This window comes from Sus scrofa, chromosome 9 (assembly GCF_000003025.6).
Source record: "Sus scrofa isolate TJ Tabasco breed Duroc chromosome 9, Sscrofa11.1, whole genome shotgun sequence".
Taxonomy (NCBI): domain Eukaryota; kingdom Metazoa; phylum Chordata; class Mammalia; order Artiodactyla; family Suidae; genus Sus; species Sus scrofa.
Genome location: NC_010451.4, coordinates 44,232,406 through 44,260,378, shown reverse-complemented (window position 1 = coordinate 44,260,378; position 27,973 = coordinate 44,232,406). Strand labels below are relative to the sequence as shown.

Below are 27,973 nucleotides of genomic sequence, written 5' to 3'. Positions count from 1 at the left end.
ATTATAGCTAGGAGCCTTTAGTTTTAGTAACTTTCTAAATCAAGGACATTTTTTTCCTCACAGGTAATTGCAGACCATAAAGGTGTATGGCAATGATATTTGTTATCCACACAAATGCTACAGTTGTGGGTTCTAGCCTTGCTACTCTGGAGACATAATTTGAATGAAAGCTTAATGTTGTAGATGGCATTTATTTTATAGGAATGTAGAAACTACAGGCTTCGGAGTCGATACCGCATTTGAATATGCTTTTTTTTTTTTTGGCTTTTTAGGGCTGCATGTGGTGGAGGGTCCCAGGCTAGGGGTTGAATTGAAGCTACAGCTGCCGGCCTACCCCATAGCCACAGCAACTTGGCATCTGAGCCACGTCTGTGACCTACACTGCAGCCATGGCAACGCAGGATCCTTCACCCACTGAGCAAGGCCAGGGACCGAACCTGGGTCCTTATGGATGCTAGTCAGATTTGTTTCCACTGAGCCTCAGGAACTCCCTGAATATGTTTTTTTTTTTGTTTTTTTTTTTTGTTTTTTTTGTTTTTTTTGTTTTTTTTTTGGCCATGCCTGCAGCATGCACAAGTTCCCAGGCCAGGGATGGAACCTGAGCCACAGCAGTGACAATGCCAAATCTTTAACCACTAGGTCACCAGTGAACTCTTGGATACACTTTTAGTCACAAAGCAATAACAAATGAATGCCTGCTATAAAATATTTTGGTAGAGGAACTTTGATGTATGGAACTTTGATGTATTTTCTTTTAAAATCAGAGTAAATTAAAAATTGAGTAATTTTTCTTCATTTCTCTTAGTATGCCTTTCAAGATGATGATATAGAATGGTGTGTACCAAATGGTGCTGAAATCGTGGGGTCGCAAAGTTGAGTTTACTCTGGAAAAATAGATCCAACAATTCATATCCACATGAAGCCAAATAAGGGGAAGTCATATCCGGGCTCTGCTGCTCCTTGGTGTTGGTTCCTTAGCCAACTCGTTCCTTCTTTTCTAGACTGGGCTGATAACAGGATCTAGTATAGGGTTGTCATGAAGATTAAATTAAATAAAGTCAGTAAGCGCAGGGCCTTGTGTGTAAAGTCTTTTAACGCATTAAAGTCTCTTTAATTTATTATTGTTATTGTTATTATCACTGACCAGTTTTATTTTCAGGATAGCTGTAGTGAAATAGAAATGGACCATTTTGTATCTCATAGAGAATTTTAGTTTTAAAAAAGTATTTCCACAAATACAGTCTCATTGAGTTTCAGTAAATATTTATTCATATATTAAGCAGCTATTTATTCAGCTATTAAATATAATAATCATCTTTGGTATTTCAGGCTTGATGTTGGAAACAGCAGTAAGAAAGACATAGACCTTGCATAGAGGTGAAGGAGTTAAGATAACAAACAATAAACAGTATGATTTCACAAGGAAGTCATTAGTATGAAGAAAATCAGTTTAATGGAACAGAGTGGGACTGGAGGCCTGCTTTAGATGGATAAGGTGGCCAGGGGAGATCTTTCTGAGACAGTGATGACCAGAAACCAGCTACGTGAGGGTTTGAGGATTGACCATCCCTACTAAGGGAAGCAGCAAGTGTAAACGCTCCTGGTGGGTGTGTGTAAGCACGTGCACAGACCAGAGAGAAGGCCAGTGCCACCAGAGCTCAGAGGACTGTGGACTTTATCCTATGCGTTATGGAAAGAGATTGGAAAGTTGTAGTCAGGGTGGTGAGAGCCTCAAACTTTGGCTTTAGAAATATGCCCTTTGCTTCTCGATGGAGAATAGATTGTCCTGGAGCAAGAGTGGAAGCAGAAAGACCAGTTAGGAGACTTTTGTGATAGTCTAAGCGAGCGATGATAGTCGCATGAATGAAGATGTTAAATTAATAGTTCAGGAGTTTGCCCACAGCTCTGGGCAGCGTAGAGGCAGGAGAGCGCAGGGTTAAGAGCACCAGCCAGAGAGTCAGACTGTGGGTTCTTGACTTCTCTGTGCCTAATTTTTACCATTTCCACAATGAGAGTGCTGATAGTCCCTTCCTCCTGGTTTGCTGTAAGGATTAAATGAGATAAAAATACTTGTGAAGTACTCAGAAGAGCATCTCAGTACTGCTGTTCATATCATCATCATCATCATCACCGTCTTCTTTGCAAGTACTACTCCCACATCATCCTCAATACCCCCAATTTATAGAAGAGAAAACTTAGAGGCTGGTTTTGAAATCAGAATATAGGCGTCTTGATTTCGAATCTATTATTCCTTCTGCAGTAAATTATGGCATGAGCTCCCAGAGAGGAACCTTTCTTGATCAGAATCTCTTTAGCTCAGAGCCCTGTCGTATGCACCTGCAAATGTTTCAACACCATGGAGAAGATGATCCATAAAGTTAGCAGAGCCCCGGTGTGTGGTCGGAGGCATCCTGTGCCTGTGCCTCTCTTCCCTACACCTTGAACCGTCAGAAAATTGTAGTTCCCCAAGTTTTGCTTTTAGACACCTAAGCTGAAAGTGTTCGTGTGCACATAGTAATGAATAGAGAGGAAGGGACTGACTCTTTTGAGGACCTTGTCAGATACTGAATCTCTTCAGAGGACGTTCAAGTCTTCATTAATTTTATTAAATGGGGCCATATATAACAGATAAGTGAAATCCATGGATTACCCCCAGACTTCTTTTTTTTTTTTCTTTTTAGGGCCGTACCCACAGCATATGGAGGTTCCCAGGCTAGGGGTCGAATCGGAGCTACAGCTGCCGGCCTACACCACAGCCACAGCAACGAGGGATCTGAGTGGCATCTGCGACCTACACCACAGTTCACGGCAATGCCAGATCCTTAACCCACTGAGCGAGGCCGGGGCTCGAACTCACCACCTCATTGTTCCTAGTCGGATTCGTTTCCACTGAACCACAACGGGAACTCCTGGACTTCTTCTAATTTGACTTTTAGTGAAGGTATTAACCAGATGAACAGACTTGACTTTCTCTTTCCTCCACTTCTTTCTGCCTTTGCCCTGTCCCTCTGGAGTAAACAATGACATAGGTAAGGATCAAGAAGCAAGAGAAACAAATCAGAAGCAAGGTGCTTGGAAATCTATCTGCTTGCCTTTCCTCTGGTTCCTTAGCCCTACCGCGGCCTCTCTCACCAGGACTGAGGGCAGACTCTTTGTCTGTTGCAGAATGTGAGCACTTGATCCGCCACATGCTGGTGTTGGACCCCAACAAGCGCCTCTCCATGGAGCAGATCTGCAAGCACAAGTGGATGAAGCTAGGGGATGCTGATCCCAACTTTGACAGGGTAAGCTGGGAAACTCCTTGTAGGGCCACTGTGGGTTTGTTGCATGAGATTGAAATCAGGCCAGGACCCGAAAAGCTGGGCCTGGATACAAACTGTTGTATAATCCCAAAGCAGCAAGTGAAGCCCGCAAGAAAGAATCTTAAACCAGCTGAGTTGTGGGAGAATAGCTCTTCCCTACCGCTTGTCCTTAAATCAGAGTCCCTTCCTGGCTCTTGGGACAGTTCAGCCTCCTCCCTTGGGACTGTCTGCTTCCTCTTGTCTTAGCGTGCTCAGTGCAATGGCACCTGTGGCATTCCTTTATTTAAAACGTTATAGTCATCCCAGGTACCCCAAGGAGCTCAGAAAAGTAGGGATCTTAATGATCTTATCTGCTTGTAGCTGAGTACCCAGGGCTTTCTTGCTTAGGCTTTGTCTGAGGCCAAAAATGACCCCAGCTAGGGGACATGGAACAGCTTGTTCATTACAGATGCTAATGCCATATTGACGTGCTTCACTGGGAGTTTGATAGCTTGCCTTTTTGTATGTCACAGTTAATAGCTGAATGCCAGCAGCTGAAGGAAGAAAGACAGATGGACCCCCTAAATGAGGATGTCCTCTTGGCCATGGAGGACATGGGACTGGACAAAGAGCGGACACTACAGGTATCTAAATGAGTGGAGGACGAGGTGGGGTATAGCCATACTCCCTCTGTTCTGCCTTCTCCATGTTTCCTCCTTTCCTGGGAACTTGGATTGTTTTGTTTTCCTCCCATTCTTCTTCCTCTGCCCTTGAAAAGAAGGCACTTTGGTCTTCTCATGTTACTATTGAAAGAGTTTTGGTCATTGACATGCCGTTTCACCAGGGTTTTTTGCTCTTTCCCCTTTTCTTTTGGTAGTCATTAAGATCAGATGCCTATGATCACTATAGTGCAATCTACAGCCTGCTCTGTGATCGGCATAAGAGACATAAAACCCTGCGTGTCGGAGTACCTCCTAGCATGCCCCGAGCCATGGCCTTTCAAGCACCAGTCAACATCCAGGTGGGCAATAACTCCAGTGACCAGATTCAGGACAAGGAACATGGAGCAGGGGTGGGGCCGTGAGCCAGTGGCTCGCTAACTCTAGGTCCAGAGAGTTCCTAGTTCTTCATTACCTCTGTCCCCTTCCAGCCACCATCTCTTCCTTCTTCAGAGGTCAAGCAAAAAACTGAACCTTTCTTTGACAGGGAGGATGGAAGAGTATTCCAACACTCTTGTGTCAGTAGTTAAATTTTTTTTAAAAAAATAGAAACAGCAAATTGAGAGAGGCTGTCTTTTCTCAAGAATGCTTCCTTGCTGTAGCTTCTAGGGCAGAGGAACCAAAGACTCGGGTAGAAACACAGGCTTTAGCAATCAGGAAGACTTTGAAAAGACGTCTGGCATTGAAGATGTGTGTGTATGTGTATGTCCTGCTTTCCAGGCGGAGCAGGCTGGCACCACGATGAACATCAGCGTCCCCCAGGTGCAGCTGATCAACCCAGAGAACCAAATTGTTGAGGCAAGTGGCATCGTCTGAGAGCTGTCAGCTGAAACTACCTTCTTTCCCATTGCCTTGCTTCCTTTTCCTACTTCCTATTCCTAACGCGATGTGTTTCCCTCCACCACAGCCGGATGGGACGGTGAACTTGGACAGTGATGAGGGTGAAGAGCCTTCCCCCGAAGCATTGGTCCGCTATCTGTCCATGAGAAGGCATACGGTCGGTGTGGCCGATCCACGGTGAGTCCCCGGCCAGCAGCCCCGATCAACACCCAGGCAGGGCATTCCCACCTTTCTCCTTCTTCATTGTATCTCCCAAATGAGACCTAGTGCAGGGGCCCGGTTCAGGGGCCCTGGTAGATCAGACTTGATTTGACTAAAGCATTACAGAGCTGTCCCTAGTGGGTGGTGGGCTGGTAGCTACCATCATGCCGGTTAATCCCAGTACCTCGGCAGAGCACAGCGTGTCTTTCCCCACAAGGACTGAGGTCTTCTGATCTAAGCCACGTAAAAGTACCCCTTAAAATTCATCTGAGTTGGACAGGTTTAGAGATGTTGTTTGCCATGTATTCTAAGGCAAGACTCATCTAAGAAGGGAAGACAGATAACATGATGTAATTTATATGTTAAAATTAAGTGAACGAAAATCCAAAAACACACTCAGTAAGAACCACTTTTCGGAGTTCCCGTTGTGGCGCAGTGGTTAACGAATCCAACTAGGAACCATGAGGTTGCGGGTTCGATCCCTGGCCTTGCTCAGTGGGTTAATGATCCAGCATTGCCATGAACTGTGGTGTAGGTTGCAGACGCAGCTCGGATCCTGTGGTTGCTGTGGCTCTGGTGTAGGCCAGTGGCTACAGCTCTGATTCAATCCCTAGCCTGGGAACCTCCATATGCCTTGGGATCGGCCCTAGAAAAGGCAAAAGGACAAAAAAAAAAAAGAAAAGAAAAGAAAAAAGAAAGAAAGAAAGAAAGAAAAAAAAAAGAACCACTTTTCCCCAGATAGTCCTTCAGTATGTCCCCTGTTGCCCTCACGTGGAGGAAATGTGCTAAAAACCTCTGTTTCTTTGTTCTGCACTTAAAAGTTCTTAACATTAAAAATGGCCTTCCCTCTTTTCTGGTTGTTTCTTTTTCCTTTTTTTTTTTTTTTTGGTCTTTCTAGGTCCGCACCCAAGGCTTATGGAGATTCCCAGGCTAAGGGTCAAATCAGAGCTACAACTGCTGGCCACAGCCACAGCCACAGCAACACCAGATCCAGGCCACACCTGCGACCTATACCACAGCTCACAGCAATGCCGGACCCTTAACCCACTGAGCGGAGCCCATATTGAACCCAGATCCTCAGGGATGCTAGTCAGATACGTTTCCAATGAGCCAGGACAGGAACTCCTTTTGCGGAGGCGCGGGGGGGCGGGGGGAAAGCTATTTCTTTTAGTGAGTACAGAAGAAAAGGGTGGCAAGAGTTCTCTTGAGAGTTCAACTAGGGGCAAAGCTCGGTTTCTTTTTTCCTCTGAGTGATTTCCAAAAAACCCCACCTGCCTGTTGATTTGCTTGCTTCACGTTTCTTGATCTCGGCCTGGGATCAAACAAGCAATATGGGAGCATTCTGGCTCCAGAGACTGTGTCAGCTGCTCTGCACGGTGGAGTCCGTGTCCCTCTGTTAGTGGAAAGATCTCTTATTGTAAAATATGCCATAAACCCTGCCGCTGGAGTGCGGCAGCCCTGCGCATCCACCACTCCTCTGCCCGTGGGTGCTGACCTCCTCGGGGACCGCATTCTTTCCCTGGTGAATCAGTTGCTCCTTCAGGCAGCATTGTTTTAACGGGTGGCCCGTGCCCTCCAGAAACTTGCTGTTCACCTGTAGGCTTTGGAAACCCGACCTGGACTGGGGCCAGTGTTTCCTCTTGGCTCAGAGCTGTTGGTTTTTCATGAGCGGTCAGTGAAGAAGGGCGAGCCCTAGTCCCAGATAGTGACGCGGGAGAGAGCCAAATTCCACACACTTCTCCTCACTCTGGGATCTCAGAGAGAAATACAAATTCAGGAGGAAGGTTTTTAAAAAATTAAATTAATTGTGCTGAACTTAGCGGTTTCATCACTTTGGGGATGAGAGTGAGCATTTTAACTGAACTTCTCCGTCTCCCATTTTTCATCAGCACGGAAGTAATGGAAGATCTGCAGAAGCTCCTGCCTGGCTTTCCCGGCGTCAACCCACAGGCTCCCTTCCTGCAGGTGGCCCCTAACATGAACTTCATGCACAACCTGTTGCCCATGCAAAATCTGCAGCCAACTGGGCAGCTGGAGTACAAGGTATGGGAGATGGGGGAGGGCCTGCTCCCAAAGAAGACCATTTAAGCTCCTGTTGAGAGTCTTTGAGGGAGTGTTCCCCTGGATTTAAGGGTGTCCTTGTGGAGAAGGGTGGTTTCTCTTGCCTGAGTGAGAGGGAGGATTGCTCTGGTCTGCAGCACCCTCACAGGACCCCTTAGTGTCAGTGGCTTAGAGGACTGCTGTCCTCTCCCTGCATCCCTCCCTCACCAGTCTGTCCTTCCCACTCTCCTCCCGACAGGAGCAGTCCCTGTTACAGCCGCCCACCCTGCAGCTGCTGAATGGAATGGGCCCCCTTGGCCGGAGGGCATCAGATGGGGGCGCCAACATCCAACTGCACGCCCAGCAGCTGCTGAAGCGCCCACGGGGACCCTCCCCTCTTGTCACCATGACACCAGTGAGTTGCAGCACAAAGCTTTCCCAGAGGCTTTTGCTAAAGAGGTTGTGGACCAAGGGTTGGGAATCCAGGGTCTTCAACCTAAATATCTGAATTTCTTTCTCTCAGCTTAGGATGTTCAGTGCATTCCTATTTTGTTCAGGCTAGTAGGATTTTTCAGACCTAGTTTTTGGTTAACTTCTTTATGTAACCAAATAATTTCCACACTGTAGCCAGCTCCTGGAGGGCCTCATTCTCGGGAGGGCCACTTACAGATACCCTCGTTAAGGTCGGCTGCAGCCCTGCCTGCTTCGAGCCAGGGGAGTGGTAGCCTCAGTCACGGCCTTCTCACAGATAGCGTTTCCCTGCCGGAGGGCAGTGGAAGCTAGTTTTCTGTGGGCTTAATAGCTTTTGAGACTGGTTTCTAAAATTACCTTCTCAACAACCCTTTCTGCTTTGATTGACACTACCTCATATTTTTGATAGAACCTGGATCATTTAATTATTTGGCTTTCACAAGCTCTACCCTGGCATTTGGTATCTTTCAGTCCCTTTTTTTTTTTTTTTTAAATGTGATAGTCACATTCAAAGATTCTTTTCTGGAGTTCTCGTCAAGGTATAGTGGAAATGAATCCGACTAGGAACCATGAGGTTGCAGGTTCAATCCCTGGCCTCGCTCAGTGGGTTAAGGATCTGACGTTGCCATGAGGTATAGGTCACAGATGCGGCTCAGATCTGGTGTTGCTGTGGCTGTGGTGTAGGCTGGCAGCTGTAGGTCTAATTAGATCCCTAAACTGGGAACCTCACATGCCTCAGGTGCGGCCCTAAAAAGACCAAAAAAAAAAAAAAAAAAAAAAAGATTCTTTTCCTTTCTCTGGGTTCTGTTTATTTCTGATTATTTTCCTGTCATAGGTAGATTTAGTCATTCATTTCTTCATTGATTCATTCTTTCAAACTCATACTACCTTAAGATCAGTTGCTAATTATATCCATAGCCCTTGCTGGCCGTTTTAGGGCAGTGTTTTTCAAGCTACCTCTAGTTGGGACCTTTTTCTCCCCTTCTACCCACCCATCAGGGATTAATACCTTTGTAAAACATAATAAAAGTGAATTAGTAGAGAAGTAAAATTTTTAAAATATATGAGCTACAAGGGCTGAATTTCATTGGATTAAAGAGAAAAAAAATATTCCATTAAATTTCTATAAAAGTTTGTAAATCTTACTATTTTTTTTACTTACCTTCTCTTGGATTGGTAGCAAAACAGTTTGTAGACTGGCATGGGTCCACAGGCCACATTTTCAGTGACACTACTGTCAGGAAAAGGAAATAATGTATATTTACAGTTCCTGGTCTCATTGAGCTTATAATATGGGGAGACAAGATCCACATATATAAAGTTGGAATAACAGTTAAAAAAAAAAAATGTATGTGATTAAGTGCCGGAGTGAAGACCGTGGACTTGTAGGTGGCAGAGGTGTTCAGGAAAGGGCAAGGCCAGTGTAGGTTATGAAGGATCCGGAACAGCCTTACAGAAGGTAGAGTGACTTATTCTGTCCACTGTAACTGTTTTTGCCAGAGTCACTAACAAGAGCTTTTATTGATAAGTCCTGTGGACATTTTTAATCTTTATCCTCTTGGACCTCCCACCTGTATTAGTCTCTGCCAGCCATTTTTCTCCTTGGAATATTGTCTTCTTTTACCCACTTCTCCTTGTTTTCCTCCTGCCTCCCCTTTTCAGGTTCCTTTTCGGCTTCCTTCTTGGAGTAAATGAAACCCAGCGTTTTATCTGAGGCCCTGTTTCCATCTCATTTACATACTCTCTCAGAGTGCTCTTGGCCACATCCCTAGTTTCAGTTCTGAGCGATTCTCTGGCCCAGAACGCTTTCTGAATTCTACACATGTAGACATGACTACTCACTGCACAGATTCAGCATGTCCCCGGATGAACTTATCCTGACTCAGTGAAACCTGTTTCTCCCCCTGGATGACAGTGAATGGCACTGTCACTCTCTTGGCTAGACAAGCTCTAGGCATGTGGGTTTTGTCTTGCCTCTCCCTAGTCCCCATATCAAAGCAGTTATCTGGTGCCTGTGAAGTAAATATCTTACTTCTGTCCATCTCTGCTGCCCCTTCTCTAACTCAAGCCACTGGCATCCTTTGGCTGGATTAGCACAGTGACCTCCTAACTGGCTTCCTTGTTCCAGACTTGTCTCCTAATCCCCGTCACCAGCCCTTTTCACACTATAGCTAAAGCAGGCCAGCTTTCTAAAATACAGATCTTGTAACATCATGTCCCTGCTTCAGATCTTTAGTGATTCACCACTGCCTTTTCTCAAAATAAACTTCTTAATGTGGTATTCAAGGCCATTTATAACTGGCCACAGTGTTCCTCTCCCGCCTCTGTGGCCACTTCCTGCCTAGCCCTGGTCACTCCAGCTTTATGGAAGTGTAGTAAGGGATCTGGAAACCCCAGGGGCATTCAGACAATGGAATTATTCCAAAAGTTTGTTTTCTCTTATAATTATTGTCCTTTTTTTAAAAAGGCTGTTTTGTAATAATTGAAGTAGGATTTTTGCTCTAGCACTTGAGGCATGGTGGCTATGTGAGCCGCTAGGCTATGAGTAGCAATCAAGGCTGTATGTACAGCATCCCAGTCCACATGCAAATGGGAAGAGTCACAGTGATGCATGCACTGTGACGGTCCTTATTTCACTTACTTGTTTCGGTGGGTGACAGCTATGTTACAGCACTGGGTTGTAATTATACAATTACATGTTATGTACTGAAGCGTACTTTTAAAAAACCAGTTGGCTTTTCTGGAGTTAATGACATCTAAAGTATAGAAATAGCATTAATATGAAACAGTATAAATTAGGAGGTTGGCATTGATATACACGCTACTGTATTTAACAGATGGGTAACAAGGACCTACTGTATAGCACAGGGAAATCTACTTAATACTGTGTAACATCCCATGTGGGAAAAGAATCTGAAAGGGAGCAGATATATGTATGTGTGTAACTGACTGACTTTGCTGTATGCGTGAAACTAATTTTGTAAGTCAGCTATACTCCAGTAAAATTTTTAAAAAAAGAAACAATAGGTCAGTTCCTAGACATTCCAGGTAAACAAGCTTCTGTTCCATTTTCAGATTCTCAGACCCCTGCAGGCCTTCTCTTTTCTTTTGGCCTAGAAACCTCAGATGCTTATCACCCCTTTCCCTCTTTGCTTGGCTAGCGCCTCCTCATCATTCAGGTCTCAGGTTTGGGGCACTGTCCTCCAGGATGCCCTTCTCAATTCCCGCATACCCGTTAGACGAATGGGTCATGCTCTTTTGTATTGTCTGTTTGCCTGTCTCTATCCCTCACTAGCCTGTATTGAGGCCGAGAACTTCACCTGTCAGCTCACATTTTATCCTGGAGCATAGTGGGCATTCAGCTGTTTATTGGATGAATAAAGATGAATCAGAGGAAGAAATTCAAGTTAAAATCAACTGAGTAAGGTAGAAATGGGACAATAGAAAGGTATATAGAAGTTCTCTGTAAGCCAGGGATCCTAGAAAAGTTTTACAGATTTAAAAAAAAAGGAACATAGGGAGGGGCCTGCCCCAACCCCCGTTTCTAGAATGAGAGCTTTTACAGAAGAAGCGCCACCTTGAGCTTTTCCTTCCTGTCTCTTTTCAGGCAGTGCCAGCAGTTACCCCTGTGGACGAGGAGAGCTCGGATGGGGAGCCAGATCAGGAAGCTGTGCAGAGGTAATGTGACATCTGGCAGTGCTTGCAGAACGTCCTTGGGCAGGCTCCCCCTGCAACCAGCGAAAGGTCACCTCTGCCCAAGGAGGTGGTCCAGTGCAGCTTCAACATTTGTGTGGTCTCTTTGCTCAAGCCAGATGGCATGTTCCTCCCCACATGGAAGTAACAGAAGACTACCCAGAAAATTTCATTTCTGTAAGCACCATTGGAAGTCCCCTAAGTGACAGCAATAACCATAAGAACTTTTTCTCTCCTCCCTCCTTCTTCCCTTGCCCCCCTGCCTTCATATTGCAACTCTGATAGTATTCACAAGGCACAAAGCCTGCTCCTACCTGCCAAGAACTGTTACTGAAAAGGAATTGGAGATCTGGGATGACAGTGATCCTAGCTAGTCTGGCCATGGACCGCTGGCATGGACTCTTCCTTTCCAGGAGAATGAATACCTCTTGTACTGTTTGCTGTGTGCTTCTTCTGTCCCCTTGTATCAACAAAGAGATATTGAAAAAAGAATATGGGATTCGGGCCAGGGACCGATGCAAATATCCATTGTTTGCAGAACCTTGTTGAGAGATGCCTAATTCACAGGAAACAGCAGTGACCATCAGGCATGCTGTACTGTTCATGTGACCTCGGTTCCATCTGCCATGGTCCTCAGCTCCACGCATGCCCCTTTGTGGGACTTTGACTTTCTTATTTTCCAGGGAGGGGGTTTGACCAGAATCCAGCATGTATTTTCCCAGAAATACAGGCGTTCTTCAAGATTATATGTTTTTTCCCTTGAGGAAAGTTGAAATAAAATGGTTTTCACGGGCTCTTGGGGAAACTTTGGGTGTTTTTATCAAATGGCTATTAAACCACTAATGGCTTACTCTCTGGCAAGTGTACATACCACTAATTACTCCGTAGTCCGTTAACTGTTTTTAGCTGAAATGGGCAAAGTAGTTAAGAATGAAACAAGACCATTTTTTAAGAACTGCACGGTTGCTGGCCAGTATTCTATCCCTACCCGCAGTAGCCCTATGTGAGAGCTGCTGTTCAAAAAGAAGCTGGTCCCATGTAGAAAGAACAGGGGAAACAGGGGGCCTGCTCCCTCTACAACTTAGCCGATGGAAGAAGAACTGTGTTGACTTTGTTTTCCTCTTGACACTGTCGTTTCTATAGCTTGCTGATAACAGGGTGTATAAAGTGGCACATGGGCCCTCCTGGTGTCACGAAGAGAAATTAGGAAACTCGCTGCATTCCTGCTTCAATTAGATAGCAGTATTTCATTTTCTCTTCTCTGTCTTGCATTGTACTTCTTCCAGCTCCACCTTCTTTCTTCTTTAGACAAACATTTAAAGGGTATAAGGCCCATCAGTTTTGATGTAATGAAAAAGAATAATGCTTCTTTTATTCATGCCCAAGAAGAGTAGCAGTGGTGGAGGAAGTCATCAACCCGACCATGGGGACCAATACCTTGTTAATGGTAGCAGTGGTGGATCTGAAAGATCTTCGGCATAAAAGTCATCAGCTTGTCAATCCTTCAGCTTTTGAAACTTCTGTTTTCTTGCCTTGCCTTTTTTCCCACTAAAAAACAATTCTAAACATTTCATGTGGTTTCATGCCTTCGTCCTGTAGAGAATGTTGGTTCCTGGTTGGTTTTTCTTTGATGATGATGGAATTATAGTCATGGGACATGAGGCAAGGGGTGGTTTGGGAACTTGCTTAGTCCCAACTGGAAGCATCTGTTTTCTGTGACTTGTGTCAAGGTCAGTCTCAAACTCTGGGGGCCAATGGCTTCAAGAGACATATGGGAAGCCCTTCTGAGTATCTCTCTGGCTCATCTCTAGGAACAATCCCTAGGGCTTGTTTTCTCTGACTTGTTTTCTCTGAAATTTGGAGGGAAAGGGGGAATAAATAAAGTAGAAAATAAATTCTTCTGCTAAATTGAATGAAGTAATGAAAATTGATCCTCTTTGTGAACTACGTCTGTTTTCTCTCTTCTCTTAATGGCTACTCTCAGATCCAAAATTCAGCCACTGCAGTGATAAGCCAACTTTTGTTGGCCCTTTGAACATGTTTCACTTTCATCCAGTCAGGGATCTGTTTGCCATCGAGCTCGTTTTGAGCTCTGGCGCTGTTTCATTCTGAGTGCTTTGGATTAACTTCTAATGCTTCTTGCTGAGGAATATTCCTATCTGTCTTTTTTACTATGAAATGTGCTCCTGCTTGTTGCAGGTACTTGGCAAATAGGTCCAAAAGACATACTCTGGCCATGACCAACCCTACAGCCGAGATCCCACCGGACCTACAACGGCAGCTAGGACAGCAGCCTTTCCGTTCCCGGGTCTGGCCCCCTCACCTGGTACCTGATCAGCATCGGTGAGTAGCTATGTGAGCTGCGTGAGCTCCCAGAGGCTCATCGGACAGGCACCCTCCTGGCTAGTCTTAGAGATGGCAGCTAGCATCGCAGCTTTTAATCGCATCCTGAACATCCATCTTCTCAGCTCCTTGACTAAGCAGTGCCCGGGGCAACAGAAGATTCTTCCTTCCTAGTGCCCTGTAGACATGTTTATTGCCTGCAGGTGATTCTCGTGATTCTAGATGTTGACTCACAGATGAAATTGAACTTGAAACCTGCAATTAAGTGAAGCTCTCAAAAGTCCAGCTGGAAATAAGAGGCTCTACAGCTACATCAATAGGCCTGACCTTTAATAACCCACCGCCATCGAAAGAATGAGCCTTTCTTACCAGGTGACCACTGAACAAGGAGCTTGGCTATGAGGAGGAGTCATCCCTCTGTGAGTGGTAGAGCAGACATACTGCAGCCTCTTGAATGCTGTGCTTGAAAAGTCATTCTTGTAATATTCTGTTGGCAGAATCTTTTAGTAGATCTCTCATACGTTTATAATTCATTCTCTTGAAGAAATAAAAACAAGTTTAACCTTCCTCACCAAGAAAACTTCACAGAACTGAGTTCAAGTAAGCCTGGATGCAGAGGAGAATGATACTTTCCTGGATTAAGAAGATGATTATTCACTGAGAACACTTTGATGACTAAAAATCTTAGGCTTGTCCATCCTGAAGCTCTCCCCAAGCTCCCAGGCCACACTTTCAAAGCCACCAGCAGTTGCTAGAGCTTATTTTATTTCAATCTTTTTGGGAAGACATTGAAAAAGCAGTCTTACTTGGGAAGGTTGGAAAGCAGGTTCCAAGGAAACTAAGTTTATTAATGTGTTATTCAGTCTTGCAGCCAGGCTCGCCCTGGCAAGCGTGACACAATGTTTTATTGTGTTTAGTTACCCCTTGGGCATCAGAGGTAATCAGCAGAGACAGGTGACCTCTGAGCCGACTGAGACATGGTTAGTGCCACGTTGGAACTCTAGAAGAAGGAAGATAAGATTTAATAAATGACCATGAATAATGTAGTAAAAATGGTCTCTTAGGAATGGAGTAGCATGAGTGACATATTTCAGATAAAACTCTGATGGCACAGAAAGACAGTATTTTCCTAAGGAACATCCCTCAGGACCTACATTGCTAGGGTACTGCCGCGAGAGTACTTTGGTTATTAGGTGCATGTTCCATCCCATGCATTTTCTAGGATTTCTCAATAACTGAGGTCTACCCTGTTACCTAATAGACCTTTTATTACTTTGTTTCTGCTTGTTTCTATCCCCCCTGCCCCTGCCGCCCCCAACTTTACAGCCCCACACTTAATTGTTCAGCCTTGGTTACACTCCTTACTCAAGGAAGACCACGTTGGCCCACAGTTCCATTTGTGTGGTTTCCACCCTGCCAACAGTCATTGTCAAGGCCTTGGCTGCGGGAAATTTGTCTGCTGTTTTCATGTGAACACTCTACTAGAGTGTTTCAAGGGTTTCCTGTGGTCAAGCCTGTTTTAATTGGAATGAATGCTTTATGAGTGGCAGATTCTATAAAGTGGGTCATTTATGCAAACTCTGCATGTCTTGATGAGGTTACTATAATAAATATGGCAATACAAGAGACTGAAGTTAGTCTTCAGGAGAAAAGAGAAATTTTCCAAGGCCATAAATGTTGGTGGGTGGCCTCGATGAAGTATCAAATTCCCTTCATTAAGCAGAGGAAGTGACTCAAGAAGAGCACATATGGCTATTCTTCTGGGGTATGATCGATGAGGTCCAACATGGAGACAGAAGAGGGGTCTGATCTCCCTTTTCAGTCCCAGAAGTGTATAATTTAAAATTTTAAAAAAGATTTTTTAAGAGTGAACTTTTTAAAAAAACCTAACACAAAATGGATTTTATCTGAGTGGGGACCCAAGGCCCTATTTGAAGAGTGTGGTGGGAACATCAGCCTAATATGAGGCTGCCTGAGTTTGACTGTGATTGCTAATGGGAATAAAGCACAACTGATGATGTCAGTGCTTCCTAAATGAGTGACTGCATCAGCACTGTTCCTCTGAAGCTACTATGCTAGGCCACCTTGGGCATCAGGCTGTTCATAACCTGAGCTTCTGGAAAAATCATAAAATACCTGGACCTGGAAGGATTGCTCTGATGGGAGTGAATGAATATTGTGCAGATAGACTGTATTAATCCCTTGAAGAGCACAGCTTTCTGAATGAATCAGAGTTACATCCATTATCAGAAAATATTAAAAGCGTAAGATTCAAATTTGAGGAGAAAATAATATCTGCTTGCTTGAATTCCAAAGACCTGAAGTAGAAACAACTACTATTGAGGAAGGGCTCCTGCGAGCAGCTCTCGTGGTTGCTGTTTGGGGCATGTCTGTTAGAATCCTCTGTCTTCTGTGTTACTGAACCAGATACATGTTCTTGCTCATTTCGTCAGCTCACTGCTGTGTCAGGCTTCAGGTAGAGTCTGAAACAGAAGCCACCATTAGAGAAAGGAGGATAAAGGGCTTACACCTGCTGCCAGAACTCTCTTGACCCCTCTGCACAGTCATCAGACCCTCCTTGTACCTCCCTGTCTGCATTGCATTTGAACTTGCTGGTTAATCTGCTTCCTTAGCCTTGGTTCTGCTTCAGCCCAGGATGAATAACTGGCAAGGTGATCCATCATTTCACCCATAGCTCAGTGTGATGTCAACCCTGCCCTGGACGTGAAACCCTCATCTTTTCCATCAGCTGCTGCAGTGCTGCCTTGGCAGGCTTTTATCTGCTTACCTCAAGCTATAAACATCTCTTTCTGATTAGCTAACAAGTGTAGGTGTTAGCTTCTAACCCTGATGCTGTCTTAGACATTCCTTATCAATAGCTTGTTCTTTCTTTCTATAAGATACTGGCTATGTTCTGATTGAACAGTGGGGTCATTTTGAAGGTAATCCACACGATTCCTCTTTCATTAGCAGGTTGGGAGGGTGCTGCTGCTTTGAGAAGTTAACTTTCACAGCAGATAACCTTATTTGTGCTGACCAGGTACCTGCAGGTTCTTGAGGCCCGCATTTCTTAAGAATGGGCTGTCTCCATCTGGGGATCAGAGGTCCCCATTTCCCCCCACTTTAACCTCACCTTCTAGTTTTTGGCACAAAACCTATGAATTCCAGGCCAGACCTCTGACCACAAGGTTGCCTATAGTTTCTCTCTGGTTGGTCATAGAGATTACTGCTCAGGGGAAATGTCAGGTCAGACGGTGACTTTTAGGTTTCTAAAGGCACTAGATAGATGTGATTATGAAAGTCAGAGTTCTTGTGCAACCAGTCCTCAGGGATACTGAGAAGCTCTTCTCTGTGGCCCAGTGTATTTGTGAGCACAGGATGTATTTGATCCCAGGACCTCACTGGGTTTGGAAACTAAGCCAATTCAAGGTAAGTGGAAACGGAAGATGGTCACCTGGAGCCCTCTAAAGGGAAGCAAGCTAGGGGAACGACTGGCTTCTGGAGATGGCCTGAAGCGACGTAATATTCGGGGCTGCACCTGCAGCAGCCATCCTTGTGTTCCTCTACAGCAGCAGTCCCTGGATGATTTGGTCAAAACCCCTGAGTCCTAGCCCCTAACCTTCTCTTCCCGTGTATTCAGCTCCACCTACAAGGACTCCAACACACTGCACCTCCCCACGGAGCGTTTCTCCCCTGTGCGCCGGTTCTCAGATGGGGCTGCAAGCATCCAGGCCTTCAAAGCTCACCTGGAAAAAATGGGCAACAACAGCAGCATCAAACAGTTGCAGCAGGTAATGGAAGAGAAGGCAGGCATCTCTGGAGAAGCATGGGTAACAGAGACTAGTATTGCAGGAGGACCGGGGTGTTAAACTTCCCCCCACGCCATGTCAGCAGCACTGCAGTTGTAGCGGTTCTAAACCAGACAGCTTCCTGATGCTCTTTCTTTACTCCTCGTTATGTCCAGCTTTCCCCAGGATCCTGTGCTTACCTTGTGAAGGGACTTGTTTTCCTCCTGTCTCTGTAGTTCACTAGAAAAGAGTTGCTGGGCTTGGGTTCGGTGGGATGCACAAGGGAGTGTCCTTTGAAGCAACCCTGGCATTCCTGTCTTGATTTATAGGCTCTGGGTCTTGTTGGAGCCTGCTCTGCATTCTTACCACCTGGCACACTCTCCAGTTGGTATGCATGGTGCCCCTAGAGGCAGGAAGTGTACCTTCAGGCTTCTGGAAAGCCTGTCGACCTTCCTGTCGACCAAGCCTCAAGCGGCATGTGCTTTGCACACAGATTTCACACTGGCACCTTCGCTTGTACACGGGCTGTCTTGGTGTTCTCCCCTTGTTCAGCCAGAACAGAGGGTGAATGTATTTAGTACACAAACACCTCCATAAGTAAATGGCTTAGGTGCTCATCGAGGACACTGTTCTTTGTGGTTCTTTCTGCCCATGAGGCCTTGGGGCAGATCTGCATCTGCTGACATCACTGCATGGGGTGGACCTGGCTGCCTCCCATCTGTATTAACTGCTTTCCCTTCAGGAGTGTGAGCAGCTGCAGAAGATGTACGGGGGGCAGATTGATGAAAGAACCCTGGAGAAGACCCAGCAGCAGCATATGTTATACCAGCAGGAGCAGCACCATCAAATTCTCCAGCAGCAGATTCAAGTAGGCCTTCACTCTTTGCCTTCTCTACCTTGTTTGGAGTTTGCTTTCAGGCTGATTGGCCTGGGAATTTTGGAGGAGCTCACGCAGGGCAAAGTATTGTTGAGCTATACTTATGGTTGACATGTTTGAGCAAAGGTAATCAAATCTTTTGATGAACAACAAGAGCATAAATCTTAGTCACAGATAGTTCTTTCTGTTTCCTCCCTTCGTGAGAATGGCTCTGATTCATCTTCAAGCTCACGATTACTTTTTCTCCTTTCTCCCGTATGTTTTAGGACTCTATCTGTCCTCCTCAGCCTTCACCACCACTTCAGGCTGCATGTGAAAATCAGCCCGCCCTCCTCACCCACCAGCTCCAGAGGTAATGAATCTCATTGTTTCATGCCTAAGCCATTGCCTGGACTCCTATGGGAGATACTCCCTGACTTAGCATTCATCTCGGAAGAGCCTGTTGGAAAAGCAGGGAAACCGGCCTCCTAAAATTCTGACCCCCTGTGTCACTTCATTTTCTTAGCCCCATGAACAAAGTAATCTGACATCTAATACAGGAGGCCAGACCCAGGCCCACAGTGACCTCTGCCTCTTTGGGGAGTCTGGTAAAATAAGATGTGGCGAGGCTTCGAGTAGACTGCTAGGTGGTGTTTGTCTCACCTGAAGGCTTATCAAAACGGAAGAGCTGGTTTCCACTTTTGTGTTTATCAAACAGCTGAAACTAACTTCAAGGTTATACTGCACTTCGGGAAATTTATTTATTTGGTTCTGTTGTTTTTTTTAAGGTTAAGGATTCAGCCTTCAAGCCCACCTCCCAACCACCCCAACAACCATCTCTTCAGACAACCCAGTAATAGTCCGCCCCCCATGAACAGCGCCATGATCCAGTCTCATGGTGAGTGGAGAGGCTTCTGCTGAACCACCATGTGCTGTGGGGAGAAATGAGGCTTGGTCTTGAGCGCCTCAAGCGACTGATCCGGGTGGCAGAGTAACATAATAGTTGAGGGGGTAGGCTCGAGGGCCAGGCTGACTTGCTTTAACTTCTGTTTCTACCAACTCCTTAGCTGTGAAACCTCAGGTAAGTTACTCAGCTTCTGGGTACCTCAGCTTCCTCGACTGTAAAATAGGGGTAATAATAATATTTAATGAATAAATGTATATGTAAAGTACTTATACTTTAAGTACTTATATTCCAGGGATAGTCTCTGGAACAAAATAGTTCTCAATAGATGCTGACTGTTATTGATAATTTTCATAAACCCCCCTCCACTCTCCCAAATAAAAAGCTACTACCAGAGGCTTCCCTCCTGTCATGCCTCAGTGGGTGCCCCACTGTGCCCGGGGCTCCTCTCTTCCGGGTGTTTAGATGGAGGTGGGGTTGAGTGTGTGCTAAGCCGTATGAGTCTTGGGAGACCAGCACTCTGAGGGGTTAGTATCCCCAAGACTGAGACTACTTAAGTAACATCACCCAGACTGGGTCCCCCGAAGAGTCTGAATCGGTGTCCAGCCGCTTCCTACTCAAAGTGGGGTCCCAGACCAACAGCATCAGCAGGCATGTCGGGTCCCACCCAGACCTGCTGAGTCAGAATCTGTGTCTCAGCAAGATCCCTAGGCCATTCGTGTGTGCTTTAGAGTTTGCGAAGCGCTGCCCCAGATCAGAGTCACACAAAGAGGAATCCACAGACCAGCTCTCAGGCAGATTATTGGAACTACACATTCTTGGGCCCCACCCTGACCTCCCGAGTCAGTGTTCCATGGGTAGGGCCCAGGAATCTGATTTCACGAGTCCTCCAGAGGAACCTTCTTTGCCCAAGGGTTGGAGAAGCACTGCTCTAGGTGGTATCCAGGCTGAGGGTCCTCGCTGGCCCCTAGGACTTCCAGCCGGTAGGTAACCTGGGCGTTTGGTCATCCTGAGGTCCCTTTCTCTCCAGGTGCTGCCTCTCCTTCCCAGTTTCAAGGCTTCCCCTCCCGCAGTGCAGTCTTCCAGCAGCAGCCCGAGAACTGTTCGCCTCCTCCCAACGTGGCACTAACGTGCTTGGGGATCCAGCAGCCTCCCCAGTCGCAGCAGGTGACCATCCAAGTGCAGGAGCCTGTTGACATGCTCAGCAGCATGCCCGGGACAGCTGCGGGCTCTGCTGGCCGAGGCGTCTCTGTCAGCCCCAGTGCCAGTCAGGTTCAGATGCAGCACCGGACCAACCTGATAGCCGCCTTCAGCTATGGACACCGGCCCTTGTCCAAGCAGCTGAGTGCCGACAGTGCAGAGGCCCACAGGTAAGGCTGCCCGGAGTCACCCAGCCGTCTGTCCAGGTGACCAGGTGGGACGTACCCCCTAGCAGGGCAAGAGAGGAGGAAGAGGGAGAAGGAGCCTGACTGGGCTATGCTCGTTTCAGCCCTCCCAGAATCAGGGGTGCTGGGTTTGGGATGGACTTGAAACCCATTTATTGACCCAGGATCAAATGCTAATGAGACAGAGGAGGGAAATGGCAAAGCTGTCTTACTGTTGTTTGTCTGCAGAGAAGAAAACAGCCAATTAGAGGAGTTGGTAAAAATGCCAGTTCCCCTCATCTGTTCTTTTAGGATTGTTTCTCTGTCACTTGGTTTCTAAGAGACTGGCACATCCTAATAGTTCACGTTGCTACTTTCAAGCCAGAGGGGAGGAGTGGGGATGACCCCTAATCCCTGCCTTCCATGCCACCCAGCTCTCTGTACCAGCGGGGCTCCCTGCTGAGGAAGAGCAGTGGCCATTCCTAGGGGAGTCTGGCACACTTGTCGCATGGATGTCTGGTACTCACTCCCTTTTGTGTCTGCAGCTTGAACGTGAATCGGTTCTCCCCTGCTAACTACGACCAGGCGCATTTACACCCCCATCTGTTTTCGGACCAGTCCCGGGGTTCCCCCAGCAGCTACAGCCCTCCGACAGGAGTGGGGTTCCCTCCAACCCAAGCCCTGAAAGTCCCTCCGCTTGACCAGTTCCCCACCTTCCCTCCCAGTGCGCATCCGCAGTCACCGCACTACACCACGTCAGCGCTGCAGCAGGCCCTGCTGTCCCCCACGCCGCCAGACTACACGAGACACCAGCAGGTCCCCCACATCCTCCAAGGACTGCTCTCTCCCCGGCACTCGCTCACCGGCCACTCGGACATTCGGCTGCCCCCGGCCGAGTTTGCACAGCTCATTAAAAGGCAGCAGCAGCAGCGGCAGCAGCAGCAGCAGCAGCAGCAAGAGTACCAAGAACTGTTGAGGCACATGAACCAGGGGGACGCCGGGAGTCTGGCTCCGGGTCTCGGGGGACAGAGCATGACAGAGCGCCAGGCTTTACCATATCAAAATGCTGACTCTTACCACCACCACCACCACACCAGCCCCCAGCATCTTCTGCAAATCAGGGCGCAAGAATGTATCTCACAGGCTTCCTCAGCCAGCCCGACCCACGCATACGCTCAGCAGCCGGCGCTGGTACACTCAGAGAGCATGGAGGAGGAGTGCTCCTGTGACGGGGCCAAGGACGGCTTTCCCGACAGGAAGAGTGCGAGCACGCTGGCCAAGGGCTGCCACGACAGCCCCTTGCTCTTGAGTACTGGCGGGCCTGGGGACCCCGAGTCTTTACTAGGAACTGTGAGCCACGCACAGGAGCTGGGGCTGCATCCATACCGACAGGCAGCTGCTGCGTTCCCTAGAAATAAGGTGTCCAGCCGAGGTAAGAGCCCCTGAAAAGTCCTGGGCTAGTCTGCCCTCATTCCGTTAACTGAGCAGTATTACCCTTTTTCAGCTGGTACTCTGTGTTCCCAAGAGCAAAACAAGTCCTGAGAAGGCCTTCAGGACCTTTCGGGGAAGAGTCACATAGGAAGAGGGTTATTTGGTGGGTGATGGGGTCTGCTTTCAAAATTAAAGGAGAGATGGGAGTTCCCATCGTGACTCAGTGGTTAACGAATCTGACTAGGGACCATGAAGTTGCGGGTTTGATTCCTGGCCTCGCTCAGCGGGTTAAGGATCCGGCGTTGCCATGAGCTGTAGTGTAGGTTGCAGATGGGCTCGGATCCTGTGTTGCTGTGACTGTGGCGTAGGTTTAGATTAGATTAGGTTTAGGCTCCGATTAGACCCCTACCCTGGGAACCTCCATATGCCACAGGAAGCAGCCCTAGAAAAGACAAAAACAAACACACACACACACACACACACACACACAACACACAAATTAAGGGAGAGGTGATAGAAAATGAACACCTAGATGATACAGTCAGTAAGATGTATTACCTGTTTCTCATATTCATACCGTGGTTCCTGGGAATCCAGAATTTCTCCACTGTCATCAAAATATATACTTTAATTTCGGCAGTAGAAAAATGTCAGCAGGTGCTAAGGGAATAGGGTTTAGTGTAAATAGTGTTGGACTAAGAGTCAGAGCACCTCAATCCTAGACCTGCCTCTATCACGAATGTGGTAACCTTGTCACTTAAACCTCAGGGTCCTTTTTCTCATCCCTGAAAAAGGAGAAATAGTGGTCCTTTGCAGAGTACTTGTGAAGATTAAAAAATACATATGTATTTATACGTAGTGTTTGTGTGTGTGATGCAGAGGGAGAGGGTCACACTTGATAACCTGAATATGGTATAAATACAGCGAGGTAGTATTAATCTGATCACGTGGTTAATAAGCTCAGTACAGAATATTACAGCATCATAAGGGGCCCCATGCCGTTTCACTTAGTGTCACTGTATAATTAACGAGCACATTCATTTTCATTCAGACGGAGGTGCGGGTCACGGTCAGTAAACTGTACTCAGACAGCGCTGTTCCTTAGTGTGACAGCATTCACCCTACACAGAATCTGGACTGACATCCACCCCACCATCATAGAGGGTGAAAATGAGTTTCTCCCTAAAACACACAATCCTGAAACCAGGGACTTCTTCCACCTTCTCTTCTTGGAGCTTCCTGCCTCTGCTGGGGGAGTTGGGTCCCCAGCACAGAGCAGGACAGGAGACCTTGCTCTACCTCAGTTCATGTGGAGAGAACGTGGTGCCTTCTGGTTGTGCTCATTAAGCACCGAAAGGGCTGCAGTTCCATAAAATGCCAGTTTGATCCTGGGCTTTTGAGCAGGTGCATGCCGTCCAGGTTGAGGTCTGCACCAGTCAGATGTATGGTGTCCACCTGTGGCTGCTGTAATTTTAGGTAGGTGGAGGATGGTGGGGGTGTCTCAGAAACAGGTCGTGTGTGGATTGGCCGACAGACCTGGGGATGTTTAAGCTTGAGGGAGAAATGTCAGGAGAACCATTGAACCTATCACACGGAAAAGGATTAGATTTTTTGGGGTATGTTTTATGGGGTAGAACCAAGATCAGAAAGGAAGTTGCAGCAAATTTCAACTCCTGGGGAAGATCTTTATAAGAACTTTCCAGAACCAGGTGCTCAACAGCCTGGAAGCATCCTGTGACTGACCGAGTATTAGCAGAGGCAGGTTGATGGGATCAGGGATGCTGTGGAAAAGCTTCCTGTGAGTGACAGCTTTCACCAGAAAAGGAGAGGAGCTGGCATTTCCATGGTGCTTCCCATGTGCCACACACCAGATGTTGTTCATATAAATTCATTTCATCTTCCCGACTCTTACTCTCCCCATTTTACTGATGAGATAACTAAGGTACAGATTAAGTAATTCGCCCCGAAGCTCCACAGCTGGAAAGTGGCCCTGAACCCGAGAGTCCCTTACTTCACTCACAGATGCTTGCTGTGTGCTGGGTGCACGGCTCCAGGAAAGAGCGAACCGCAAACAGTGCACACTCCCCCCACCCCGCCCCGCCTAGATTGCCAGGTATTAAAATACCTTTTGAAATATTTTTTTTTCAAAACGATTCTAAATTCCCTTCACTTTTCCCTCCCTTGTGACTCCAATGTATAGAAAGAACAAGAGGGCTTGACCTTACCTGTGTCCTGCAATTGTCAAAGGAACCCCCCTTCGGCAGGCTTTAGTGCCTAGAGACAGGCAGAGTGTGGTTGGTACAGGTACTCTGTGCAAGCACCAGGAAAGGAGAGACTGGTTCTCAGTCAGAGCAGGGGGTGCATTTCCCGCAGTGACATTTGAGTTGGGTCTTGGTGGATGAAGAGTATTCTACCATTTGGATTTAAGGGAGACAGCATGAGGTGAAAGACCTCAGGGATGTTTTTAGGAGAGGAGCAAGCTGCCTTGGTTGGTTTGAAGTATAGTTGGCATGAAGGAATTAGTAGAAAGCTAAGGCAGAGGTCTTGTAATCCAGAGTGTAATCTGGTTCCAGCAGCACTGGGCCACGAGAGTAGTGCTACATGGCTTGGTCCTCCTGGCAGCGTCAAATCAGTTCCGTTCACTTCAGACCGAAACCTAGGGCGTGCTTCTTTTGACAAATCCCTCCCACCTCTTCCTCAAGCTGGACTATGACCACTTCTCTCCTTCCTTCTGCCTGCCCTCCGCTATCCGCCACCACCACCGACACCGTTGTTCCCTACAAACCTCTCTTCTGCTTTCTGGAAGAATCAAGCCATCAATGTACCCCTAAAGGTTTCAGCTCAGAAATACTCTGTCCTTGTTGCTTCACTGTCAGTTCTGCTGGTGTTTTCCCCCCCCAAAGTCCTTTTTTTCCTTAAATCTTCTTTTCCTGACCTTTGATACGAGCTTTTCTAGAAGCTGTAATCTTCGTTCCCTCCTGCTTGTCAGCGTGCGCTCCAGATGACTCTTCCTCTCTCTGCCCAGTTTACTCTAAACTTATTTTTAACTTAGCTACAGCATATGTCTTTTTTTTTTTTTTCCGAATGCTATTTACTTTGCCTCTTTCTAAGTTCTCTCTACTTCTATTTTGAGACTTTTGGTACCACATGTACAATTATCTTTAACAAATAAAGCCCCAAGTTAATTACCATGTGAGCCTAGAACCCCGTGTAGTGAAATAATGCAATAGAGAAAAATTGGCATAGGACAGCCACAAGCCACTTGAGAATTAGAATCTCTCAGGGGATGTACATCTGTGTATTTATTTATATTTTTATTTATTTACTTATTTATTTATTGTCTTTTTGCCTTTTCTAGGGCCGCTCCCGCAGCAGATGGAGGTTCCCAGGCTAGGGGTCTAATCGGAGTTGCAGCCCTCGGCCTACACCACAGCCACAGCAATGTGGGATCCGAGCTGCATCTGCGACCTACGCCACAGCTCACGGCAACACCGGATCCTTAACCCACCGAGCAAGGCCAGGGATCGAACCTGCAACCTCATGGTTACTAGTCAGATTCGTTAACCACTGCGCCACGACAGGAACTCCAATCTGTGTGTTTAAAACAACTTCTTTTCCCAAGGCGCCTCCCTTGTCCTTGTCTTAATCATGAGCTTACTCTGTGACCCCAGGCCTGGCCCAGGACCTCTCCTCCCTCTTTTCACGGGGTAGTGAGGGATGGTCGGCCGTCTGCTCCAGGCATGGTGCCCTCCAGTCAGTTATTCATGTATTTTTCACAACCACCCTGGGCCTATATTTTATCATCCCTTTTACAGTAGAAACAAGGCTCCACAGTCTCTTCCTGCCTTAACCTGACATCATTCCATCTTTTAAAAACTTGAGAGCTCACACTCAACCAAAGAATCATCAGATCATTTGCCAGTTCCATTTGCCCAGAAAGAGCTGTAATGCTCTCCCAATCACCCTGCAGGTGCATACGGTGGCTCATCCTTGTGTATCTCTTTGGACCCAGGAAGCCCGCTGTTTCCTCTGATGAGACCTCCATCTCTGTGTAGTGACACATCAGTCCCCAGACACTTCATCCGTTACCTCTATGATAGAGCAAATTCAACGAAATGTTTTGAATGACTAGGTCACACAAGGCTGTGCTGTAGAAATGCGGGGATGAAAAGATGAGAACCTGCCTTCAGGGAGCTTCTTCTGGAGGGGGCGCTGGAGGGGGGAACGAGCTCATAAACTGCTTTAACAGGAATCGCTGTGCAATGAGTGCTGTAAGAAAGATATAATTGTAATGAACAGAGCTACTGGCATCTTTCTCAAATTTCTTAAGGGTAGATAAGCAGGGATTGCTGGTGTTAGTCAAGGAAAATTAAATGCGATGCTGTCAGTGGCCACAGTTACTTACTTTCTTTATGGCCATTTGCCACCAATCAGTGCGGGGCCAGGCAGCACTGGCAGGCAGCCCACCAAAGGTCTGTTTAAATGTATGGAAGTGTCAAGGCTAGACATGTCCCATGCTGCCTGTTATCTCCCCATCCGCCACACCAGAAGTGGAAATAAGGTTTATCTTCCCTCTGTAGTATTACGTATACTTCACTTTTTTTTTTTTTTTTTTTTTTTTACTTTGCAAATAAATATTATAGCATAGCCAGTTTACACAGTGAGATTGCCAACTTGAACTCACGAAGAAAACCACATCCTCTTCTCTGAATCGACTCTACTTCAGCAGTATTGATGATGACCGACTGGGAGGGTTCACCCCTTAGAACCTTTAAGAGGGATTTGCACACTTGTCATTTCTCCCATTTTCTCTTAAAACCCAGTAAATGAGTAAGGACGAGTCAACATTGACAGATTCAACAGAGTTGTGCAAGCTGCCCTGAGGTTCCCTGGGCAGGTGGATGGTGTGCCTTGTGTCCGTTTGTTTATTTTTTTTTCCCCGTGTGTGATCAGACCATCATCCTCCCTGCTGTACTCGCTCAGCTTTACTTGGGTAAATACCCCAGTTCTGCTCTTAGAAGTCTGCTTTCCTCATTATTTATATATCCTTTGGTGAGCTTAACAGTTCCTCCAGCTGCTGAATTGGCCTAAAGAAATCCAAAGATTTGAGCCTAAATTTCATGTCCCTTGGTCACCCTCCTACCCCCAAATTGGTCATTGGATCTCATTTACTGAGTGCCACAGGGACTTCTAAACTCAGGACTCAACATTCTCACTAAAAATAATACTTACGTGGTCCTTTACAGTTTGTTAAAGACTCTTTCACATGTGTTATCTCCTGAGCCCCCAAACAGCCCTCATTTTCCAGATGGGGAAACCAAGGTTTAGGTGAGATTAAGTGACTTCCTCAAGTTCATACACTCTCTGTGATGGAGCTGGATCGTGACTCAAGTTTGCTGAACTCCTAGTCTTATACTCCTTCCTTTATGCCTCTTTGTCTCCCGTCCTAGCCCTTCTAAGCACATCTGCCAGAGCAACAGATGCTAGCCCTTCCGGATTGACACTTGAACAGACAGAGCCCTGGTTTGTTGCCCAATTCCTATTAATATTGCTTCTTTTTTGTCTAGTTTTTTGTTTGTTTTGTTTTGTTTGCTTTTTTAGAGCTACACCCACAGCATATCGAGATTCCCAGGCTAGGGGTTGAATCAGAGCTACAGCTGCTGGCCTCCGCCACCGCAAAGCAGATCCGAGCTGTCTCTGCAACCTACACACAGCTCACGGCAACACTAGATCCTTAACCCACTGAGCAAGGCCAGGGATCGAACCTGCAACCTCATGGTTATTAGTTGGATTTGTTTCCGCTTACCACAATGGGAACTCCATATTTTTCATCTAGTTTTTAACTTAGATTTGTTTCTCCTAAACCAGAGGCTTCTTTTCTGGAAATTAAGTTTCAGTGACACATTTGTTCCCTTAACATATGGGTAAATTGTCCCCATAATTCTGGAAGTAGGATTTGGTGATAAAATCACTTCCTTGTTTTTGTCAACTGGTTTATTGTGCCCCTGTCCACTTTGAAATCACATCTCTGAATTGAGTGTA

General features: G+C 46.6%; 1 protein-coding gene across 1 annotated transcript in view; it reads left to right on the top strand.

Annotated features, from left to right (window-relative positions):
• SIK3 (SIK family kinase 3) overlaps positions 1 to 27,973 on the top strand; it is a 248,463-nt gene that overhangs the window by 211,311 nt on the left and 9,179 nt on the right. Inside the window, 14 exon segments of the mRNA XM_021062877.1 lie at positions 3,166 to 3,284; positions 3,815 to 3,925; positions 4,721 to 4,798; positions 4,908 to 5,017; positions 6,931 to 7,084; positions 7,341 to 7,496; positions 11,160 to 11,230; positions 13,445 to 13,588; positions 17,229 to 17,379; positions 18,119 to 18,244; positions 18,520 to 18,605; positions 19,021 to 19,130; positions 20,167 to 20,506; positions 21,226 to 21,932. Coding sequence (XP_020918536.1) covers positions 3,166 to 3,284; positions 3,815 to 3,925; positions 4,721 to 4,798; positions 4,908 to 5,017; positions 6,931 to 7,084; positions 7,341 to 7,496; positions 11,160 to 11,230; positions 13,445 to 13,588; positions 17,229 to 17,379; positions 18,119 to 18,244; positions 18,520 to 18,605; positions 19,021 to 19,130; positions 20,167 to 20,506; positions 21,226 to 21,932 — 2,463 coding nt within the window.